Source organism: Idiotropiscis lumnitzeri, chromosome 15 (genome assembly GCF_059441095.1).
Source record: "Idiotropiscis lumnitzeri isolate Australia: NSW breed Sydney's pygmy pipehorse chromosome 15, RoL_Ilum_1.0, whole genome shotgun sequence".
Classification (NCBI taxonomy): Eukaryota; Metazoa; Chordata; class Actinopteri; order Syngnathiformes; family Syngnathidae; genus Idiotropiscis; species Idiotropiscis lumnitzeri.
This window is the reverse complement of record NC_142405.1, coordinates 11,092,312-11,111,976: the sequence shown is the minus strand read 5'-3', so window position 1 is coordinate 11,111,976 and position 19,665 is coordinate 11,092,312. Positions and strand designations below refer to the sequence as shown.

General features: G+C 39.9%; 4 protein-coding genes across 7 annotated transcripts in view; all 4 read left to right on the top strand.

The window, feature by feature from the left end:
* Positions 1-5,215, top strand: part of LOC148322901 (ras-related protein Rab-37) — a 97,119-nt gene extending 91,904 nt beyond the window's left edge. Inside the window, exon 10 of the mRNA XM_088316834.1 lies at positions 5,198-5,215. The gene's annotated coding sequence lies outside the window, so the exon portion shown is untranslated. The remainder of the gene's footprint in view (positions 1-5,197) is intronic.
* gdpd3a (glycerophosphodiester phosphodiesterase domain containing 3a) lies at positions 3,166-8,344 on the top strand. 4 transcript variants are annotated; one of them, XM_088316831.1, is made up of 11 exons: positions 3,166-3,366; positions 3,445-3,624; positions 3,969-4,011; positions 4,388-4,523; positions 4,922-4,967; positions 5,072-5,190; positions 5,496-5,585; positions 6,367-6,500; positions 6,651-6,710; positions 6,971-7,022; positions 7,531-8,344. In XM_088316831.1, the coding sequence occupies exons 2-11, from the start codon at positions 3,486-3,488 to the stop codon at positions 7,651-7,653; spliced, it is 942 nt and encodes a 313-aa protein (XP_088172957.1). In that variant the 5' UTR covers positions 3,166-3,366; positions 3,445-3,485; the 3' UTR covers positions 7,654-8,344. The 4 variants fall into 4 exon arrangements, 3 of the variants coding, with proteins under 3 accessions (XP_088172957.1, XP_088172958.1, XP_088172959.1); XR_015846633.1 differs by having other exon boundaries at positions 3,169-3,624; positions 6,651-6,777; positions 7,531-7,613; XM_088316833.1 differs by lacking the exon at positions 3,166-3,366 and having other exon boundaries at positions 3,535-3,624; positions 4,393-4,523.
* A 941-nt stretch (positions 8,345-9,285) lies between these two features.
* On the top strand, positions 9,286-13,627 carry ypel3 (yippee-like 3). Its single transcript, XM_088317895.1, has 5 exons — positions 9,286-9,640; positions 11,161-11,279; positions 11,640-11,683; positions 12,153-12,261; positions 12,423-13,627. Exons 2-5 carry the CDS (start codon positions 11,163-11,165, stop codon positions 12,510-12,512), a joined length of 360 nt encoding a protein of 119 aa, XP_088174021.1. The 5' UTR covers positions 9,286-9,640; positions 11,161-11,162; the 3' UTR covers positions 12,513-13,627.
* Positions 13,628-14,523: 896 nt separating this feature from the next.
* Positions 14,524-19,444, top strand: atp6v0ca (ATPase H+ transporting V0 subunit ca). The gene is made up of 3 exons (XM_088317516.1): positions 14,524-14,761; positions 17,066-17,249; positions 18,354-19,444. The coding sequence occupies exons 1-3, from the start codon at positions 14,686-14,688 to the stop codon at positions 18,556-18,558; spliced, it is 465 nt and encodes a 154-aa protein (XP_088173642.1). The 5' UTR covers positions 14,524-14,685; the 3' UTR covers positions 18,559-19,444.
* The last annotated feature ends 221 nt before the right edge of the window (positions 19,445-19,665 follow it).

Genomic DNA, 19,665 nt, shown 5'->3' with positions numbered 1-19,665 from the left:
GCCATAGTGACCATGCCTCACTGTGCTAACAAGTGGCATTGTTTCCAATTGACGGCTTGTGCGTGTGTTATTTCTGTGGGTTCTCTATTCTGGTGCGTGTCATTACTTACTGCTGCTTTGTGGACGCCACCCCTGGGTCCATCTCAGTAACTGCACTGGGATCAATGTAAAGAGAGCGGACCGCGATGTGCTCAGGTCCTGGCCCTGGACCGCCTACTGGCTTCAGCCCCCTCGTTTTCAAAATGTTGTCCAAAGCGTCGCTGTTCTATCAGAAGCCATAGCCAGCACTATGACTGTCCCCACAATGGGTGTGAGGCTTTTTTTTTTTTTTGCTTTATTTTGCGCACATGGTGAAATGTTCAATTCGCCTTCCCAACACTTGCCACGCTTTACTCAAAGGGCTGCCTCCGTCCCATCCTCCCTGCGTGCACTTCTTTCCAGCCACGACTTCACTTTTGTCATTCGCCGCCACTTTTTCGACCAATCACATGACCCAATCAGCACGTCTGCACTTTTTTTTAATTTTGCTCCTCAGTCTTTCCTTCTGTGTCTGATCCGGCTCGCTCAGCTTTAAGTGTCTCGCTCTGTGTGTGTGCGCGTGTGCATCTACGGTATCATTCAGCCACAATTTATGTTTTCCTCAATTTTGCGTGTTGGCCTGGACGCCATCCCGATTTTGTGTGAATTTTCATGTGGGACTTTTTTCTGTTTCCATCCTTTGCAAAGTGGGTCTGGCAAAATTGTTTCATTTGAATATCCATCAGTCGTCAGCACACCAACCCTGCTTGCTTTTTCTCTGACGTGACAACAGATTAGGTCGCCATGGTTCCCAACCAAGAGGACTAGGTTTTGCAATCACACACACTTACACACACTTTGACTGAGTCGTGTATCTGTGTGTGTGTCTGTGAAATGTTGCACTTGAACATGCCATACACATTCACACAGTATTGATGATTCTAGTGGTCCATCTGTCATGCGGCCTGGTTCCAGATATCGTTGTTTTTAAATGGGTGTTATTATTATTACTGTTATACTGGTGAGTTTTTTTTTTAATTAAAAGGGAGTTAAAGTTGCATCACTTTTTTTATATATATAATTAGAATGTTTTTATTTGTAATTTTTTTCTTCCTAATTTCTCTGATGGGTGTGATAATTATTGACAGTCTTTTGAGTCTTTGATTTATTTGTTTTCTTGGATTTTCCCTTCAAGTTCTTTACAATGAATTATTTTTAAAGGAATTATTTGTCAATTGTCAAAGAGATATGAGTTAAGGGTTGTAGTATGTATATTGTATGGATATTAATTGAACGATTAACAAAGCAACAAAATTACATTACATATAATTGAATAAAAATTTCCTGATACTGTTGCTGTGTTGGTTCGTTATTTGTTTTACTGTTCATCCTTCATCTTATGTTTATATGAAATTCATGTCATTTAGACCCGAGATCATTACTTTCCTAATGCATCATAATAATCATTAAATAAAACTGGTGCTGCAAAACATTTTAGTAGACTAATTAGCATGCAAGTGTTAACATAATTTTAGAAGTCTGTCATTTTGGGATGCACGATCAGCTCGTGGCCCACCTGTCATGATTCACCAAAACAATAAATACCGTCCAAACCTCTGCTCAAGCTTAAAAAAAATCAAACATTTTACTCATGGTTTCTGTGTTTGTAAAAATACATGCAAGGCAATTAAGAACAGTTTCTCATTTGCAATGCCAACCTGTAGGCAACTTGGGGTTCAGTACCTTGTCCAAGGACAATTGGACGGAGGACAGCAGGACCTGCAATACGTTCTCAACTATTTAAACCCTGGGAATTGCATCTTTGTATTTTTACTAAATCACAAACCAATTTTAAAGAAGTTAACATTAAACCCCCCTCAATATAATCTTTTCAGCATCAAATGTACTTGATGGAATTTACAGTGCAACATTTCCAATTGTATTTATTTTTTTGAACAAGCTGTTCACAAACCATACAAAATGGCTGTAGCCCCCAAAAGTTGAGAATCACTTTTCTAAATGAATCATCTCAAACATGTCCACTTTAATGCATTTTTGATGCTCCAAACAACAAAATCGCATCTCTCGATAAAACCAGTGTCTTAAGATGATCTTCACAATCCACTCCTCGCTTTACACCATCTCGTTTTTCCAGCTGCACCACTTTCACATACTCCTGTATAACGCGTCTCGGCACGCCACCGCCCTTTATTTTGGACGTTCCCTCGCCTGCATGGGAATAGGTTGACAATTACTATTTACAGAGTACATTGATCATTGATTGATTATCCACATATCACAAGTATGCAAAATAATGAGAATTTACAAAGAGCCCAAAGCTGCTTTTGTGGGAAAATGCAAGTCTTGTATTATTTTGCAATAAATGGGTTGCGCCATACCAGTGAAAACCATGCTTGTTACGCTTCACAGTGGACTTCAACTGTTGCTCTATTGTTGGTCACATTCCAACTTTCTGCTTGAATGTCAACTATATAGTCCTGTAGTCCACTCTGTTGACTGGACTGCATTTATGGAAACATTTACATACTCTCGCACGCAGCAAACCTAAATTCACTCAAATTAGTTTACCAGCTGCTTGTCGGTTTTTCTTGATCAAGGTTGGGCAAACTTTTTGATTGGTGGGCCACAATGGGTTCTAAAATTTGACAGAGGGTGCAGGTGGATGGAGTGTTTTGGTAATCTCACCTCATTGGAGAAAAGAAATGCATTTAATTTTAAATGAAAATGAACAAACGCATTACAACAAAATATCTGTCTTTGACACACCTCAGCATTTAGAAAATAAAACATTAACAAGGTTTATTCATTTAATTTTTTTCAAGTTTGGCGGGCCGGATTAAAACGTTTAACGGGCCGCATGTGGCCCCTGGGCCGTAGTTTGCCCACGCCTGTTCTAGATAGATTGTATAATATACTATATAATCTCAATTATAATACGTTTTATCCTGTTTATTCCAGAAAGTAAACAACTTCCTGTTTGCCGACTGGATAAAATATAAACATTGAACGTTTATGTAGCGGTGCTTGGAACAATCGTGGACATTGCCCTGTTTTGATAGTGGAAAAAGAAACAAAGGTGTGATCCTCTATACTGCCCTGTCAAGGAGAGAAAATGTGCTATCCCAGACAAGGGAGAGGCTGTCAAGGTAAAGGTTAGCTGTGGGTCAGCTCTAGTGCTTCATTAACTTATTTTTTTATAGCTCCACTTCCAGGTATTACCAAGCCGAGCCAAGACGAAGAAAGATTGTGCAGTGACGACTCTGTCGCACTAACAGCAATACCTGTCTGTCAAGATTTTTTTAGTTGGCTAAAGAGGAAGAGCAGCAGGTAGTCATCCACTGATCTTTCTGGCTCAGCCACCGCTCTTTAAAAACTCACATTTTCACCCAAAAATCATTCTATCAGGTTAATATGACGGGAGCTTTTGCGGAGATTTTCGAAAGAAGATGAGCAGTTTTTGGTGCGTCGTCCTCCCGGCCTTGGGAGGGTATACCCTCACTTCATTATACCTGCTGAAGAACCCTCAAATTCTTCACAAGAGGAAACTCATGGGCTTCTACTGCACACATATCTCCCACAGAGGAGGTAAGCGAGCGAACGAGCTAGAGGAGTGTTTATAGGATGCAAATTTAGCCTTGCGTCTTTCAGCACAGTGGCTGAAGCCAATAAGATATGTCTTGCAAAACTCGCTAAAACTGTCTCATTAAACGGTGTCTAATCTTTGATAGGTTTACAGTAGCTGTAACTAAATAAAACCTACCAGGCCAAAGAAAAGTGATCAACTGTTCATCATTTGGTCTTCTAAGAATAATTAAAAAAGACTCATTCACTGCCGGCCCAGTGAATGAGTTTTGACTTCTATAACGGTCAATGGCAGTGTATGAGTTCAGGAGAATGTCTATAACGATAACTGCTTCCTGTTCTAACAGGATGTGGTGAGCGGATAGAAAGCACCATGGAGGCCTTCACTCAGTGAGTATATCTACATACATTGAAAAATTGAAAAAAAAAATCTAATAAATTGCCTATCGCAAAAAACAAATTCCTTGATGGAGTACTCTGCATAAACTAGCTGCTATTCCGAAGCCATATTTTTTGTCAAACATGAAGTTGCAAGCCTGCACTGTAATTGCATCTCTATTTCAAATTCATTGTGGGAGCATTTACAAAAATGTCAAAAAATTAATAATGTTTAACCGTATGAAATTGGGGTCCATCTTAATGAAAATAATAATAATAATTGTCAAAGGATTTGAATGCGAATACCTAAATGACAACACCGCACGTTAAAGTGCATTGCAAAAGTATATGGATTACACCTTAAACGTTTTTTTTCCCTCATTTGCAGTGCAGTGGCGCAAGGAACGCAGATGTTGGAACTGGATTGTCACTTGACGTATGACGGATATGTGGTTGTGTCGCATGATGAGAATCTTTGGAGGCAAACCGGCCACGATATCACCATCTCTTCAGTCAGCATTCAGGTGGGAGGAAAGAAAGGACCGTCACCAATAAAGGATGGTTTCTTATTTTATGTATAGAAACTGCATTTTGTATTTGACTTGTATTGCCTTTGTGCGATATTAAAATTGACTTGACTCAAAAGATGATGAAATGCAAAACAATCAGGAAAGAGGCAAAAACTTTTTCACGGGGCCAAAAAGCGATTTTAGATACAAGATTCATGGAGTCATCCTGCGTATTCAGTCGACTCGATTGTATTCCATTCGGTTCTTGTTGTTGTTTTACACACCAAAATAAACGTTATTATTTTAACACTTTGTTTCTGACAATGTGAACATTCACATTTGAACATGATTCTTTGCTAATTTATCCAATTCTTGTAGTAAAACACATTAAATGATCTTCCTTTCTTTTTCAGGATTTACCTTTGTACAAGGAGAGGCTTGAGTTGACATTTCATGCAGGTGAAACACTCCTATAGAGTAGATCATTCACATGTGGCAACAAAAACAAATGTTTAGCACTCGTGTGTAATGTCACCATCTTTGTCATGCCTTGCACACGCCAGGTCACTACAGCAGTGGTTCTGACAGGAAGTTTACTTTGCTGGAGGATGTGTTCAGAAAGTTTCCAGAGATCCCAATCAGCATTGAAATTAAAGAGAACAGCCATCAGTTGATAGAAAAGGCAACACACACACACACACACGCACACACACAAAATCCCTTGCAAAAAAAAAAAAATGTCAAGCTCAAGTTGTCATTCAATGCATTGTTGATCAAAAGGCCGCATAATTGTTTGTGTCCCTTACGAGCTATTTAGTCTAAGTTACATCTGTGATAAGCTTTGCGGTTTGTGTTCTCGCATTTTTTTCATGCACTCACTCACACGTGTTTCTCCTTTTGATTAAGGCGATAAAGTGTACTTGAAAATGGAGAGGTTCATATTTGACGGATATTTGCTTTACTTGAACTGCAAACCTGTCTGTGCAGGTGTCTGAGATGGTCAAACGCTACCACAGGGAGGAGATCACGGTCTGGGCATCTGTGGACTCGAGAATCTTGAGCAAATGTCGCAAAACGGTGAATGAAAGCAAAGCTCTTTGAAAATACTGTACTTTACAATATGTTTATTCTGATTTGTTTTCAATATTTTCCAAAGCTGTGGCAACATTGTTCTGATAGCATAAACGTTAATAGAGGCAATGCATGCTTGCTCTTAACTCATTCGCTACCATTGACGGATATAGACGTACTTTCATTTTACCTGGGCTGGCAGTGAATGAGTTAAAGGGAAAGTCAAGTCCCAAAAAAATTTCTTTACAATAACGTGCGCGATACGTCCCCATTTTCCACAAACGCAATATTAATCATCATCATTATCTTCACCCGCACCGCTTATCCTGTACACGGTCGCGGGGGTGCTGGTGCCTATCCCAGCTGACTATCGGCGAAAGGCGTACTACACCCTGAACTGGTCGCCAGCCAGTTGCAGGGTAGCAATATTAATCAGAATATTGTATCTAAGTGTCACAAGTCGAGGTGCATCGAACATATGATTGTAAAGAAAAGGTTTGACTTGAGTCCCTTTAAACACCAGCACGCATGATTACATGATTTTTGATTTTGCATCATTACTTGATTTTTTTTTTGTCTTCACTTTTACTTTAACCTGATTTTAAAAAAAATAAAATAACTATACTTCTATTAAAGTTAAGTGGAGATACTTCTGGGATCAATAAAGCATCCATTAATTTTTTTAAACGGTTAATGAGCTTCCCGAAAAAAAAGTGTCCTGTGAGTATACATTACGTCTTTGTTGCAATGTGTGCATCTGAATGTCTTGTGGTCTCCCTCCATCTAGAATGGAGCCATGCCGTACAGTTTTTCCTTATACCGAGGTGTGCTACTGCTTCTCCTCTTCTACAGCGGCCTGCTGCCCTTTGTGCCATTGGGAGAGAGTTTATTGCAGTTTTACCTGCCGCGCATAATTAACAGGTGACTTTTGCCAAGATGTCTCGTGTGAACCACCTTTGGAACTGTACGTTGATCTTTTTTCATCCTGGTTCTTCTGTAGCATAAAGGTTGCTTCATGTTTCACGTGTTACATTGCAAGTGTGCCAATCGATCGTCTTTATATGTGTGCAGGACATTTATTCCCGAGAAGAACATTTTGAAGAACGGATGGATAATCACTTTCATAGAAAAGTGAGACTGAAACCTTTCGAATAGTATTTCTTGAAAGGAAAAGGGAACCGTACTTGGTCACGTAATCGTGAGTTGAAAAGTTACTCTGAGGCACAAGAAGAACACTTTGTGGGTTTTCGATGGTGTCTTTCAAAATGCACAAACGAATGAACAATTTTGGGAACAATTAAAGAAACTAGCATCCCCTGATCACATCTCAAATGAGTTATTCTCACACCATTTGTCAAAATAGCTAACTTTGACATTTTTCATGATTTTAGAGTAACTATGAGGAAGAGTCTCTTTAAACATCTAGCAGCCCGTGGAATTCAGGTATGACGTTATTGTCTATTTTAACCTCTATTGAATAAATATCTAACCTTATAACTCAGATTCCAAAAGCAGCAAATGAAGGAGTTTAGCGCACTCCACCACAGTGAATGTTTTCGCTCTGTCCTGACGTCATTTCTGCCGGGGATGAGCTCACTGCCGTAGTTGAGCCATGAGTGGCCTCTTAATCGTTTTAGTGTGAAAACAATTGAAGACCAAAATGCCATCGTTACAGCTGCACACAGAAATGAGATTGCTTCAGGAGAGCTAAAAAGAGGACACGGCTTGCTAATAGGAAGCATTTGATCATGTGCGAGCATGTCATTGAAATGACCCATTTCCATTGGTAATCTGCACAAATTCAACATCATTTTATATGCTTATGAAGAATGACAGAACAATGTATCAATTCATCTATTATTATTACATCCCAGCACTTTAGTGCTGAGTATGTCACAATACTCCAGGGAAGTTTTTTTTTTGTTTAACACTTGACTTTGCAACTTTGCAGGTGCATTTGTTTGTGTGCAACACAGATGAAGACATAAGAGCGGCATTCGAAGTGGGGGCAACCGGGGTGATGAGTGACTATCCCTCGCTTCTGTCAAGCTATCTCCTCAGAAATAGGCAGTAGGAGTGACTTTTTCACGACTGAAGTACACACAATACCTCATAAATGACATCTCATTGGTGCACCAAAATTGTAAAAGGCTTAAATCCAGAAGATCAGATTAAGTGTCGGAACAGTCTGACAAATCTTTAAGGATTACTCATTTATAGTATGACTGATTCAGTTTCACTGTCTTCCCGACACAGCTCAGTATTACATTAACATTTCCTAGCGATGTGACCAAACAGCTGATTCCTGATGGTAAAACTGTGATTATGTTGTCATTACTTAAATGAATTATCCTTTGTACTGAATGCATGATTATCAAGAGTATGCTTCAATGCGATAACATAACGAGAATGTTAACAAAGAAGCAAATATAGAAAGGACAAAAAGAATGTGTTCCCATTACCAAGGCATGGTCAAAGTCTGACCACATTGCTGTGGTATTAATCAAACAGTCTCTAGAGAGAGAACAAAGGCTGTATTTTTCTGACCCGATTAGCTGCGCCTTGCAATGGGACAAGTGGGGTAATGGAATATGAATGGGTCGTTGCACTGTCAGGTCAACATTTTAAGGGGAAAAGGTGTTCTTTCAATATTAAGATTAAGCTTGCTTGGGGGCAAAGCTTGTAAAGTAAAGATTTGCACTTTTCAAATTAAAAAAAAAAAAATATATATATATATATATATATATATATATATATAGAGAGAGAGAGAGTGAGAGAGTGCGAGAGAGAGAGAGAGAGCGAGAGAGAGAGAGCGGGAGAGTGAGAGAGAGAGTGAGAGAGAGAGAGATCTATATATTATCTTTTTTCTGATCAAGAGCCCAATGGTTTGGCAATGTGGCCTGACTGAATCTTTGAGAAACCTAATCTGCAATAGGTCACGTATTACATTTGTAGAAGAAGTAAGATTATGAGTTGGTTAGACTAGGCCGGGTGACACCAGGCACCACGTATCGCTCAAGGACCAGTTACGTGACATTGTGATTTCTTAGTAATGTAAAAATCATCACACTTGCAGAGATTTCATGAAATAGTGTTGCATATTGAAATTCCTTAATTAATCTTAATTCACATGGATGAATATCATTAATGACATAATAAAAGGTAATTTGAGCAAATGTGTTGTTTCAGAAGTGTGTCTCAAACTGTTAGTTTTTATTAGTCACTTCCAAATAGTTTTATTTCTCAAATACAAATTGGTGACCCCTGGTCTAGAGCTTTACTTCAATTTAAAAATTACATTTATTTCAACTTATTTATTTTTACTTTACCTTATATTTGAGTTAGTTTTCTATTGTAGAACAAAATGCACAAGACATCCAGGAGAGTTTCTGGTCACATCTAACAACAAAATTACAACTATTGTAGAACTCGTGCACATTAATATATAGACTAATTTAACGTTTCAAGTGCGCAGAGAGCTCTGCAAAATAGTTTAAATTCAATCTGAAAAATAGGGGGGAAGGATAGAACAGTCATTTACTGTAAATTGGACCAGAATCTAAAAACCAAAAGCAGGAAACGATAAACTACTGCTTTGGGAACAGTACGAACGAGCTCACGTGAAGTCCAATCTGATTGGTTGACCCACATTCTAAAGCTTATTCCACAGCTCCTATTGGTCCAAATCTTTTGTTTTGCCCTCCCATGTGCTTCAGACTTCCCCCCTCAGTATGTTTTCATAAACAAACCACATTTTTCATCCGTCCGCGCTGCAATTAGTCACGAACCTGACAAATTGCCAGTTTTGTCCGATTAAAATTTTTTTTTAAACAAAGAAATATTCTTTGGAAACGATTACATTTCACAAAGGAACGCGGCAACGCATGTCATAAACAGAAGCTGTCTGTATCGTCTTTATTGTCCGAGACGTCAACGCGTGGTCGACTGTTGCTGTGAGCCCGATTGACGCTTGGTACCGTTCTAGTTTATCTTTCTTTTTTCCTGCTGACAGTCACTTTGGTCCATCGTTTGTAGGCAACGAGGAGTCCCGACATCAGGAGGTAAGTAGCTAAATGCGGGAAGAAGCTGCAGTGCGCATTTGAGCTGCTGCAATGTTGTGACAGTGCGGAGCTAGTCAACATGCTAACTTAAAGCAGGCTAGGTCCGAGCGGGTGGTGATCGATCCGATCGGTTTATTGTATTGTGTTTTAAACCCAGTGTTGTCGTGTATCATGCTAAACGTGGAGTGGTGCTTTCCTACTAAGTCAATTTGGGGGTGATTGGTTTTGCACACTGTTTTCTATGTTGAAGACGGATGCCACGATAGACATGTCCGAGCATAACTCTTGCTTGTGTGACTTTAGATTTGCCATGCTGTTCGTGCTCACGCTGAGCCAACTTAAATTTTCCATTGGTAATACAAAACCATGTTATTATCAAATAATGTGTTTTATACCAGTTACCCCCAATCTTTATTGACATAATTAAGGCGCATTTTGCTTTAAAAATCTGGTTGTACACCAATAAACAATTGGAAATGCAAAAAGAAAAAAAAATGGGCTAATTAAGTGCCCGAAAATGCATTTTATTGGCACATCACTGACATGGATAGTTGAAAGAATGCCAGTTTTGAAAACAAGAAAAAAAAAACACATAACATTCAACGAACAACAAGTCAGTCTTTCTGATTACATGAGCTGGAAGATTGGGAATCTACACAGGCTGAAAGTAAATTTAAAATGACTTAGGCAGTTATATTATTTCACTAATGAGATTTTTTGTTTTGTTTTTTGTAGTTAAGAATTTTGAGTAAAATTTTATATTTTCGGGCGGCACGATGGCCTCACAGTGCAGAGGTCGCGGGCCTGTGTGGTTTTCCCCCGGGTACTCCGGTTTCCTCCCACAGTCCAAAAACATGCATGGCAGGTTGATTGGACACTCCAAATTGCCCCTAGGTGGGAGTGTGAGCGCGGATGGTTGTTTGTCTATGTGTCCCTTGCGATTGGCTGGCAACCAGTTCAGAGTGTACCCCGCCCTCTGCCCAAAGATAACTTGGATAGGCTCCAGCACCCCCCACGGCCCTTGTGAGGAGAAGCGGTACACATAATGGATGGATGGATTTGATAATTTCCCACAGCACATTTGATGATCACTCACAGCACACTAATGCAATGCTCTCAGTCTTTATTGAGTCAAGCCATAAATTCATAAAAGCAAATCCAAATGTCACAAAAAGGTATGACAATGGAAATAATGTTGGCATTGTCTCAATTTATTCACAAAGGGCCCATTCTTATGTTTTTGGATATATAGATCAACACATATATATAAATATAATTAAGTGTAATATGTAAGAAATATTTTTAAGGAATAAAGTGGAATTCTATAATTTGGGGGCACCTTGATTACTCTCATTGCACTCTAGTTTGTTCCCGGTTGGGAATCACTGGATTATACAATAAATTAAAAATATTCCCTTTGTCTAACATCATCAGTACATAATAAGTTGTTGACACAGGGATACATTTCTCAGAAGGAACCACATGAGCAAGAATAATGTGGCAACCCTTTCCTTCCTCAGATATGGTGAAGCTGACAAAAGCTAAGACGTTCCAGGCTTACCTGGACTCCTGCCATCGCCGCTACAGCTGTGTGCACTGCCGCGCCCATCTGGCCAACCATGATGATCTAATCTCGAAGGTCAGCTGCCACCCTTTTGTTGTATTTATCACTTCACATGGCTTGTGTGTTTTCATAAGCAACTAAGTGCACTGCTGCACTATCGTCTAAATGGAAACTTCTGAGATTTTTCCATACAACTAGCTTGTATGCAAACAAAGTGCAAGAATTATATTCAACTCCCTCTTCTTAAGAAATAATGTAGACACTGCTACAGCATCATTAATCAGAGACTAGGACAATCCCTTACTGTAAAATTGATTAATAGTCAGGTGAAACTGTTCAATGCGTACTAAAACAAAACCTTAAATATCGGTTAGGTTCCAAGATAGTCTTGAAATATAGTCTTGATCTTGTATTTTTCTCCTTTGTGTTGCCAAGTCCTTCCAAGGAAGTCAAGGCAGAGCTTACCTCTTCAACTCTGTGTGAGTATTTTCATTTCCGTTTTACGTTTTGATCACTTGATGTTAAACTACTTTACTTCGATTAATCACTATTAATGCCAAACGTGTTCTCGTACAACTAATTGCACATGCAGTTTTATGATCAAATTGTCCCCCTCGCGTCATTATTATTTTTTGAATTCAGTTATAGTTTTGACTGTTTCCCAGTATCAGACATGTTGACACAAACCTGAGAGTGCCCAGATAATTTGATTTACTCTAGAGTGGACCTTGAAGTTGGGTGTTAGCCATGCTACTGTTGGGTTAGTAGGTCAGTAATACACTGGCTGTGAACTGACGATACGCTGCAATCACTGGAAACAACATTGTCTATCTTGTTTCAATCTTAGTTGGCTCAGCCCTGAAAAATATCATTGTTTCTGTGCCAGCCAAGCATGACTGCATTCTTCCAGCAAATTAGGACATCTGTCTGCTGTTTGATGATTTTCAGGGTGAACATAGGCTGTGGTCCTGCAGAGGAAAGGCTGCTGCTCACGGGACTTCATGCAGTGGCTGACATCTACTGTGAAAACTGTCACACCACCCTCGGTTGGAAATATGTAAGTGTGTACATGCACACAGAATGGTCAGTTGGAATCAATCTGTCCTTGATGCACATGTTGCACTGTTTTGTTTTGTGGGGGGAAAAAAGGAAACAACTGTTGATGAGAGTTTGAAATTGCAAAACGTGTCCTAACAACTGACATCACCTTTTTTACAGGAACAAGCCTTTGAACTGAGTCAGAAGTACAAGGAAGGGAAGTACATCATCGAGCTGTCCCACATGATAAAGGACAACGGCTGGGACTGAGCGGGAAATCTTCATTGTTCTCCATGACATTTTTTTTTCCAAGTTGCATCCCCTCGTCTTAGCAGGGTTCCAGTGTAGCTTCCTCATCTCGCGTTGGAGCCGTCGCTGTGCCACACTTTCACTCTCTATGGCTTTGCCATGAATAGCATGTGATGCCTTATCTTCCTCCTTTCTTTGTGTGTTTTCCAGCAGCCACAGCAAGGTTTCCGATAATGCAATCCCAATTGCTAGTTGTGCTTGGGGCAGGTGTGAATGACTGTAAGGGTTATGAGTGGAATAACTCACGGGCACGTGTGTGGTTTTTGGATTTTTAGGCGTGTGAGTGATGAACATCTTATCAGTGATCGATAAGCAAGACCCGTTTGGTAGCGTTAAGGCCGGTTCAAGTCAAACAATCGTGACCTTGCACTGGCATACGTGTCCCCCCCCCTTTTTAACTTTACAATGCCAATTTCGATATATCTGGCCAAGATGCAAATTATGCAAGTGAACTGATGAGGCAGTGGAGATTTATTTTTTTCAACAATTATAATTTCTGTTTTTATATAAAAATTAGTTATTTCAGAGTTTTGCCTATTATATAAGTTTTTGAATTAATAATGGTAACCTCCCCAGACACATTTTCTGCAGGTAATTTTAAAACGGAACTATTTTCTGCTTGTAGGTATATATGAGTATGTGTATGCGTGTACTTATTCATTCAGCTCTGTGGGGAATTTGGGATGATGAAGACCACATAAATTAAGTCTGGGTGTGTCAATAGGAGAACTGGCTCTCTGGTAGGTGTCAGAATCTTGAATTTGATCATTTGATTTTGAGTCTTAAGTGCCCTCACACAGACCAAATTTCAATTTTGTGTTTGCAGTGTATACCTGGAGTTTTACCTGCACAATTAGGATATTCACTACTTGCTGACATTTTAGAGTTAGCCTCTACGTGTTTGTGGGTAATGTAACTATGAGAGGCCCGTTGCAGCTCCATTTACTCAATCATGTTTGGGCAATGTGTGATCAGTATTATATAGCATATTTATGGAGTTTTTTTTATTGTCTTGCTTCTTTTCATTAAAGTATAATTTTAATCTGCTCTTTCATTAAAATACAGTCCATCTGTAATGTGTGTTGCACCTTTTTTTGAGCTTTTGGAATGGATGGAATTTAATTCTGGACTGGGCTAAGGGGCAAAGGAAAAGGAAATGTAACCAGTTGAGTACACAACTACAAACTATACACACCTAATAGGTTAGTCACATATTAATTTGGCTGGCACATTTTGGCCCATGGGAGGGAGGCTGATTCAAACGCCACACCAAAAGGCCAAATTGCTGATGGAACCCATAAACTTCTCAGTGAGTCAGCACAAGGCTGCCAAACTGAAAAGCCTTCAAAACAAAATCTTGTGTCCTGTTAATAGAGCTCTAGTTTTTAGAAAGACATGATGAACTGTGGCCAGTCTATTTGAACCGTATTAGAATTAAGTACATTCTTGCTACTCAACTGATCAATGTCAGAAATGGAGTGCAGGATTTAAATATTTTCCCATGGAGGATCTGCAACTAAAATGCTGGCCATAATGTTGAAAAAGTCGGATTTTTTTTTTTAACATTTGGGAGTTTCGTGAAGACGATTTACTTTATTTCGTATTTACAATTCCCTAACGAAATATAAAAAGTAGTATTTAATACATGTACACTGCTGTGCAAACTGTAAGTAATGCACTTGAAGATATAAAAAGTAGTATTTAAAACAAATGTACACTGCTGTGCAAACTGCAGGTAATGCACTTGCAGCAGAATATACCACTATATTAACACGTTTCATTCTACTCGCAACATTTAATCTCGTCCATCACATTTACTGTAATTAGGGGTAGCCTATTCAAATGACTTCTAAATTATACTATGTATAATGCTTTACAGGGCATCGAACGTTACCATTAAAGTATTTTTTCCATAATTGTGGCGTCAAGCACCCCGACTCTATACTAATGGTTCCTTCCGAGTCGGTTGGTCATGTGACTTTTTCCGTTTCGCCATTTTCCCCTTCTGCACCGGCCCCGCCGTAGCCTGTAGCAACACTCCCTTTTCAAACCTGTACGAGGCTGACGGTGGGATAAAAGTAAACGCTAAGAGAACCTTGTCCCGTCGCTTCTTGGGCCCGTAAATACTGCGAGAATGTCATCCGAGGAGAGCCCCGAGTACTCGCCTTTCTTCGCTGTGATGGGAGCCTCTGCGGCCATGGTCTTCAGTGGTAACTACAGCTGCTTCTTCGTTTGACATTTGATGGTCGTCGGTTGATTTGTCTGCAGCACAACCCGAATCGGTGACCCCCAAAAAATCGGCTGCGTATTTAGTTAAGCGCGATCGAATTGAGTAAAAAGTGGTTACGGATCGTACGATAGCAGGGGGCGCGTGCCAATAGGCGGGGGACGGGTTGCTACCACCCGGCCTTCGTCTAACAAGCGAGCGACCACCAGCTGATGCTAGCTCGGCTGTCATCTAATGGAACGACGCCCAATCAATCGGTCGGTATTCTCTAATATTGAGGATATAGTCTGAAATAATGCGATCGTAATCTGATTATTCAATTTGAATGAAATGGCGCGCATTAGGGAAGTGGTTGTTTGAGGCCTGTGTCTATGACCGCGAAGGAGAAAAGCACACGAACACTCATTCATTCGTGAGGGCCTTTTGATTGCCATGCACAGGGCGAGAAACATAAGGTGTCAAACTCATTGTGGTTAGGATTTAACTCAGCGGTGCTGTGCGAACTGAAACCATCCATTCATGCATTCTCTGCTCTGCTTATCCTCACTAGAATCTAATGTGTGCTGGAGCCAATCCCATCTGACTTTGGGGGTGCAGCCTGGACTAATCTGTGTGTGCATGTAGACAAACTGATGGATAGCAATTTTTTTTAATCAGAGGTCAAGGACAATAGTTTGCTCACTTATTCCTTTTATTCCAATAAAGGGTTTGTAGATAGACTAATGGTCGCAATACCTCAGTGAAAACAATTTTCAAGTTTGGGAAAGATTGCGGCAGGAAATGTGGGGGGGAAAAAAACACTTGCATTGGTTTAGCGAGCCAGGTGAGATGAAGAGGCAGGCCAAATCTGGCTCCAGTGCCTCAAATTTGATATCAGTGTTGTAGCCACGTCAAATACCGGATTAAATTTATTTGAGACTATTTAAAGTCATCTGTACTTGTGGCACACAATGTAAGGCTTAGTGCTTGTGAAACACCTGAAAGGTGCCTAATCAAGAGTAGCTGCAATGTAATGAAATTGGTCACTCAACTACAATCTACGCTTGCACATACTTCACTAATGTGGATAAAGTAAGCGCATTTTATTGTTATAGCACAGAAAGGACCCACAAAGTGTTACACATAGTTAAAATACAACACTAGTTGTATAAAGTAATATTTTACAATTAGAATAACAAAAACACATTTCATGTTATATTTTAACTGCTGTTCAAAAATGTCCAGCGAAGTGCCAGCTCAGCGCTCAAAAGGAAGGCTGAACGCATGAGTTCTCGACAAAAGCATAGCGGCACCAACTAATTGGAGACGGTCTAATCAAGTTCAGTTGAGACAGGTGAAGCGAGAATTGTACTAGTCAAGGCGTGAGGAGACAAAAGCATGAATGATTCATGATGTTTCTAGTTCAGAATTAAATATCATGGACACAAGTTAATCCCAGGGACAGTAAAACGTTTAATGTTTCTCAAAAAGCATGGCCCTGTCGAATTTATACCCTAATGTAATGTTGTTGGCCTTAAATTGAGTTTCCCGTCTTGCTGTTGCATAGACTGAAAGAAACTCTCATGTTTCAACAAACAGTCTATTGGCATTCATGCAAAACAGAAAATAAAATTAATCTTCCACTGACACTACCAGAGTAATCTCAAGTTAATCGTTTATGTATGGTGGTACTTTGCACTTTTGTAGCTCTACACTGCATCATCCTGAGAGGTGTTTCTAATATTATAGCTGGATTCATTTTGGATGATTTTTATGAACGTGTATTTATACGCCACAGGAAACTACAACCACACTAATTAAAGTGCATGTCAAGCATTACAAGTAGAACCACAAAACATTTTGAAAGCAATTTGATCCAGTATAGTGTTTGATGTTTGCCTAATATGTTCATTTAATGACCAGCTGGACATAGAAGTGATGTCCTCCTTTCCACTAAAAAGAAAAAAGACTACACAGCAACGCTGCTGCATGATGCCTTTGATTTACCTGTTTTGTAATGTTAAGAAAAAACATCACTACATTATGGTTGTTTTCTGTCACAAGCAATACAAACGAATGTTATTAAATCCCTATTAATTAACAAGTGCTCAAAAATAAGGTGACATTATTCCTACTGCATCAAGTGTGAAGAGGCGTCGTTGGCGTTTATTCATTTGCGTCTGAGCTATAATTTCACTTTTCACACATTAGAAGACATCATGATCACAATGTGTTGCATCGTGAACATTAAAAAAAAATAAAAAAAAAAAAAACTGTATTAACAATTGGCCACATCTTTCTCCTTAAGCTCTAGGCGCAGCGTACGGAACAGCGAAGAGCGGCACGGGCATTGCTGCCATGTCGGTGATGAGGCCAGAGCTCATCATGAAGTCTATCATTCCTGTGGTCATGGCGGGTATCATCGCCATCTACGGGCTGGTGGTGGCAGTGCTGATAGCAAACAACATCTCGGAGAGGGTCACTCTCTACAAGTAAGATTCATCACATGCATAATACTGCTCTCTGTACGCCGGGTGTAATGTTTACTGTACCTGAGTTGGATGCTCTAGAAGCGCCAAGTTGCCAAAGTAATCTTTAAAAAAAAAAAAACGGTGGGGGCAAGGCATCAAACAACCCTCATGCATATATTTCGGCCGTGTCTGGTTTTTGAAGGGCTTATGCTGTGACATGGTGAGTTCAACTGCTTGGCGCTTCGCTGCTGATTGGTATAGAGTAATGCACTCTGGAGTCGCCGTTGCTTGCTTGGCAATGTCATTGAGGACACAATTGCTGAGGAGGCTAATTCACCCCAGCCCAAAGCAGAGAAGACACACTCAATCAATTGCAACCTCCCGTCTCTCTTGACATTTTTCGCTCTCGTTCATCAAATTAAATAGAGCATCTGGTAAATCAATTATAGTTTTCTATAGTGTGTCCAAATTATTGTTCCTTTATTAATACTTTGTCAAAGAGCACAAATAATGAGCAAAATGGTTTTGGCAGCCGTAAAATTCTAGGTTAACGATTATTTGCTAAAAACAATAAATGATCAATTTTAACATTAAATATCTTTGCAGTGTATTCGAGTAAGTCTAGGTTGAACATAATGTTTTTATTTGAAGTTTAACACAATGTCCCAACTTCATTGGAATGTGTTGTGTCAAGGAGCATGTTGAAGTTATACATTTCAACTGTTCTAAAATGTTTGTATGTCGTGCGGGAGCTAATGTCGAATTAGCCTGGTTCCCAGCCCTCACAAAGCACAACCATATCTGTCACGCCAGTGTGTTGCAAAAATTCCCTTCCATTGTTTTCCTTGTCACCCCACTGGTGATGTCGACTGCAAGTGGCAAAACAGCCGCCTCCAGAGTTGGATGAATGAAAACGGGTGGATTTTTCTGCTTAATTCATATTCCATAAACGCAATATTCATCAGAATGCGGCGATTAGAATAGTGACGCACATGGAATATATTATTGTAAAAACGCATTTTTGACTTGACTTCCCCTTTATGCACATTGACATGGAGACTACCTTAATTGGTTTGAACCTTTTGTTCCATGTTGTCACCGATTTGTTTCTGTTTCCTTCAACAGAAGCTTCCTCCATCTAGGAGCCGGTCTGAGTGTGGGCCTGAGCGGTCTGGCGGCCGGCTTCGCCATCGGCATCGTAGGCGACGCCGGCGTCAGAGGCACGGCCCAGCAACCCCGCCTCTTCGTGGGCATGATCTTGATCCTGATCTTTGCCGAGGTGTTGGGGCTTTACGGCCTGATCGTGGCTCTTATCCTATCTACAAAATAAGCGTCCACGCCAGCGCCATTTCATTCATTCCACATCGAAGCAGCGAGAACAAATAGATTTTCACCAACTTCCATGACACCAAGAGGGCCTGACAGGATGGGATGGCAAGCTGAGGCATGTTGCCGTTGGACCTGGCAGTTGTCATCAATAATTGTGATCTGTCCAAATTGTATTTTCCAAGCCATCCGGTTGTGTCAGGTGCGGTGTACAGAGCGGGCATGATGTGTTGGTTGTTGTGGGATGATGTGTGGACAGTCTGCCTGATGTGTTGTCTGATCTTATCCTGTACAGTGGTCACCCCTTGTAAATGTAGTAATCAGTCTGTGCTGTGCTGAGTATCAATGTTCACCCCAACCCCCGAACCCCACCCTACTTTCATTTCTGCTTTTGTCACTCTTATCCGACACTACAGCGGAGTTGTGCACATCAGTATTTTATTTTAATGTTCTTTTTGGGGACCATTTTTTGAATCACAGCAGTGAAGAGCTGTCAACTTTTTTTTTTTTTGCTATTTATGGAACGCTATGAAGACTTAATAAAACTGTCTAAATGGAGTACTGTTTATTAAATACCCTATATACATTAAAATATATAAATTATCTGTGTATAGTTAGAGTAACTGCACTGTTGGTAATTGTTCTAAGTGCTTGAAAATCCTCTGGGTGTAGTGTGATATATTAATGGAGGATGTCCACATGTTAATATGAAGTTGAAAGTGTGTGTGATCTGAGTGCATCATGTGTGCAAGTGAATTTATGTTTACTATGTCATCTTCAAACACTATTATTGTCAACCTGTAGTGCTGCTGTCATGATTTTGTTTGTTTCAAGGTCACTGTTCAACTGTGCTAGTCCGATTTCCGAATAAAACTCATGCTCCTCCAGAACATCGTGGTCAAGCTATTTCTGAAAATAAACCTCCGGATATTTGAAAGGATTTTTAGCAAGTGCATAATCCCCAAAATGATTCATTTCGAAATGTTATTTTTGTTGTCGCTTTAGACGATAACCAGCAACGTTGTTCTTGCTGTAGTGCGTGACCGGAAGTGTAGATGAAAACAGGTTGAGCAACACGTTTTGCTCAAATTGTGATATTCGCGATCACATT

Bases quoted from the DNA above. Each gene is read 5' to 3' on its own strand.
- gdpd3a (XM_088316831.1), top strand. From the start codon at position 3,486: ATGAGCAGTTTTTGGTGCGTCGTCCTCCCGGCCTTGGGAGGGTATACC. The intron at 4,012-4,387 runs GTGAGTATATCT...CCTCATTTGCAG, and splicing joins ACCATGGAGGCCTTCACTCA to TGCAGTGGCGCAAGGAACGC. The intron at 4,968-5,071 runs GTGAAACACTCC...TGCACACGCCAG, and splicing joins TGAGTTGACATTTCATGCAG to GTCACTACAGCAGTGGTTCT.
- ypel3 (XM_088317895.1), top strand. From the start codon at position 11,163: ATGGTGAAGCTGACAAAAGCTAAGACGTTCCAGGCTTACCTGGACTCC. The intron at 11,280-11,639 runs GTCAGCTGCCAC...TGTGTTGCCAAG, and splicing joins ATGATGATCTAATCTCGAAG to TCCTTCCAAGGAAGTCAAGG. The intron at 12,262-12,422 runs GTAAGTGTGTAC...CCTTTTTTACAG, and splicing joins CCACCCTCGGTTGGAAATAT to GAACAAGCCTTTGAACTGAG.
- atp6v0ca (XM_088317516.1), top strand. From the start codon at position 14,686: ATGTCATCCGAGGAGAGCCCCGAGTACTCGCCTTTCTTCGCTGTGATG. The intron at 14,762-17,065 runs GTAACTACAGCT...TTTCTCCTTAAG, and splicing joins TGCGGCCATGGTCTTCAGTG to CTCTAGGCGCAGCGTACGGA. The intron at 17,250-18,353 runs GTAAGATTCATC...TTCCTTCAACAG, and splicing joins GAGAGGGTCACTCTCTACAA to AAGCTTCCTCCATCTAGGAG.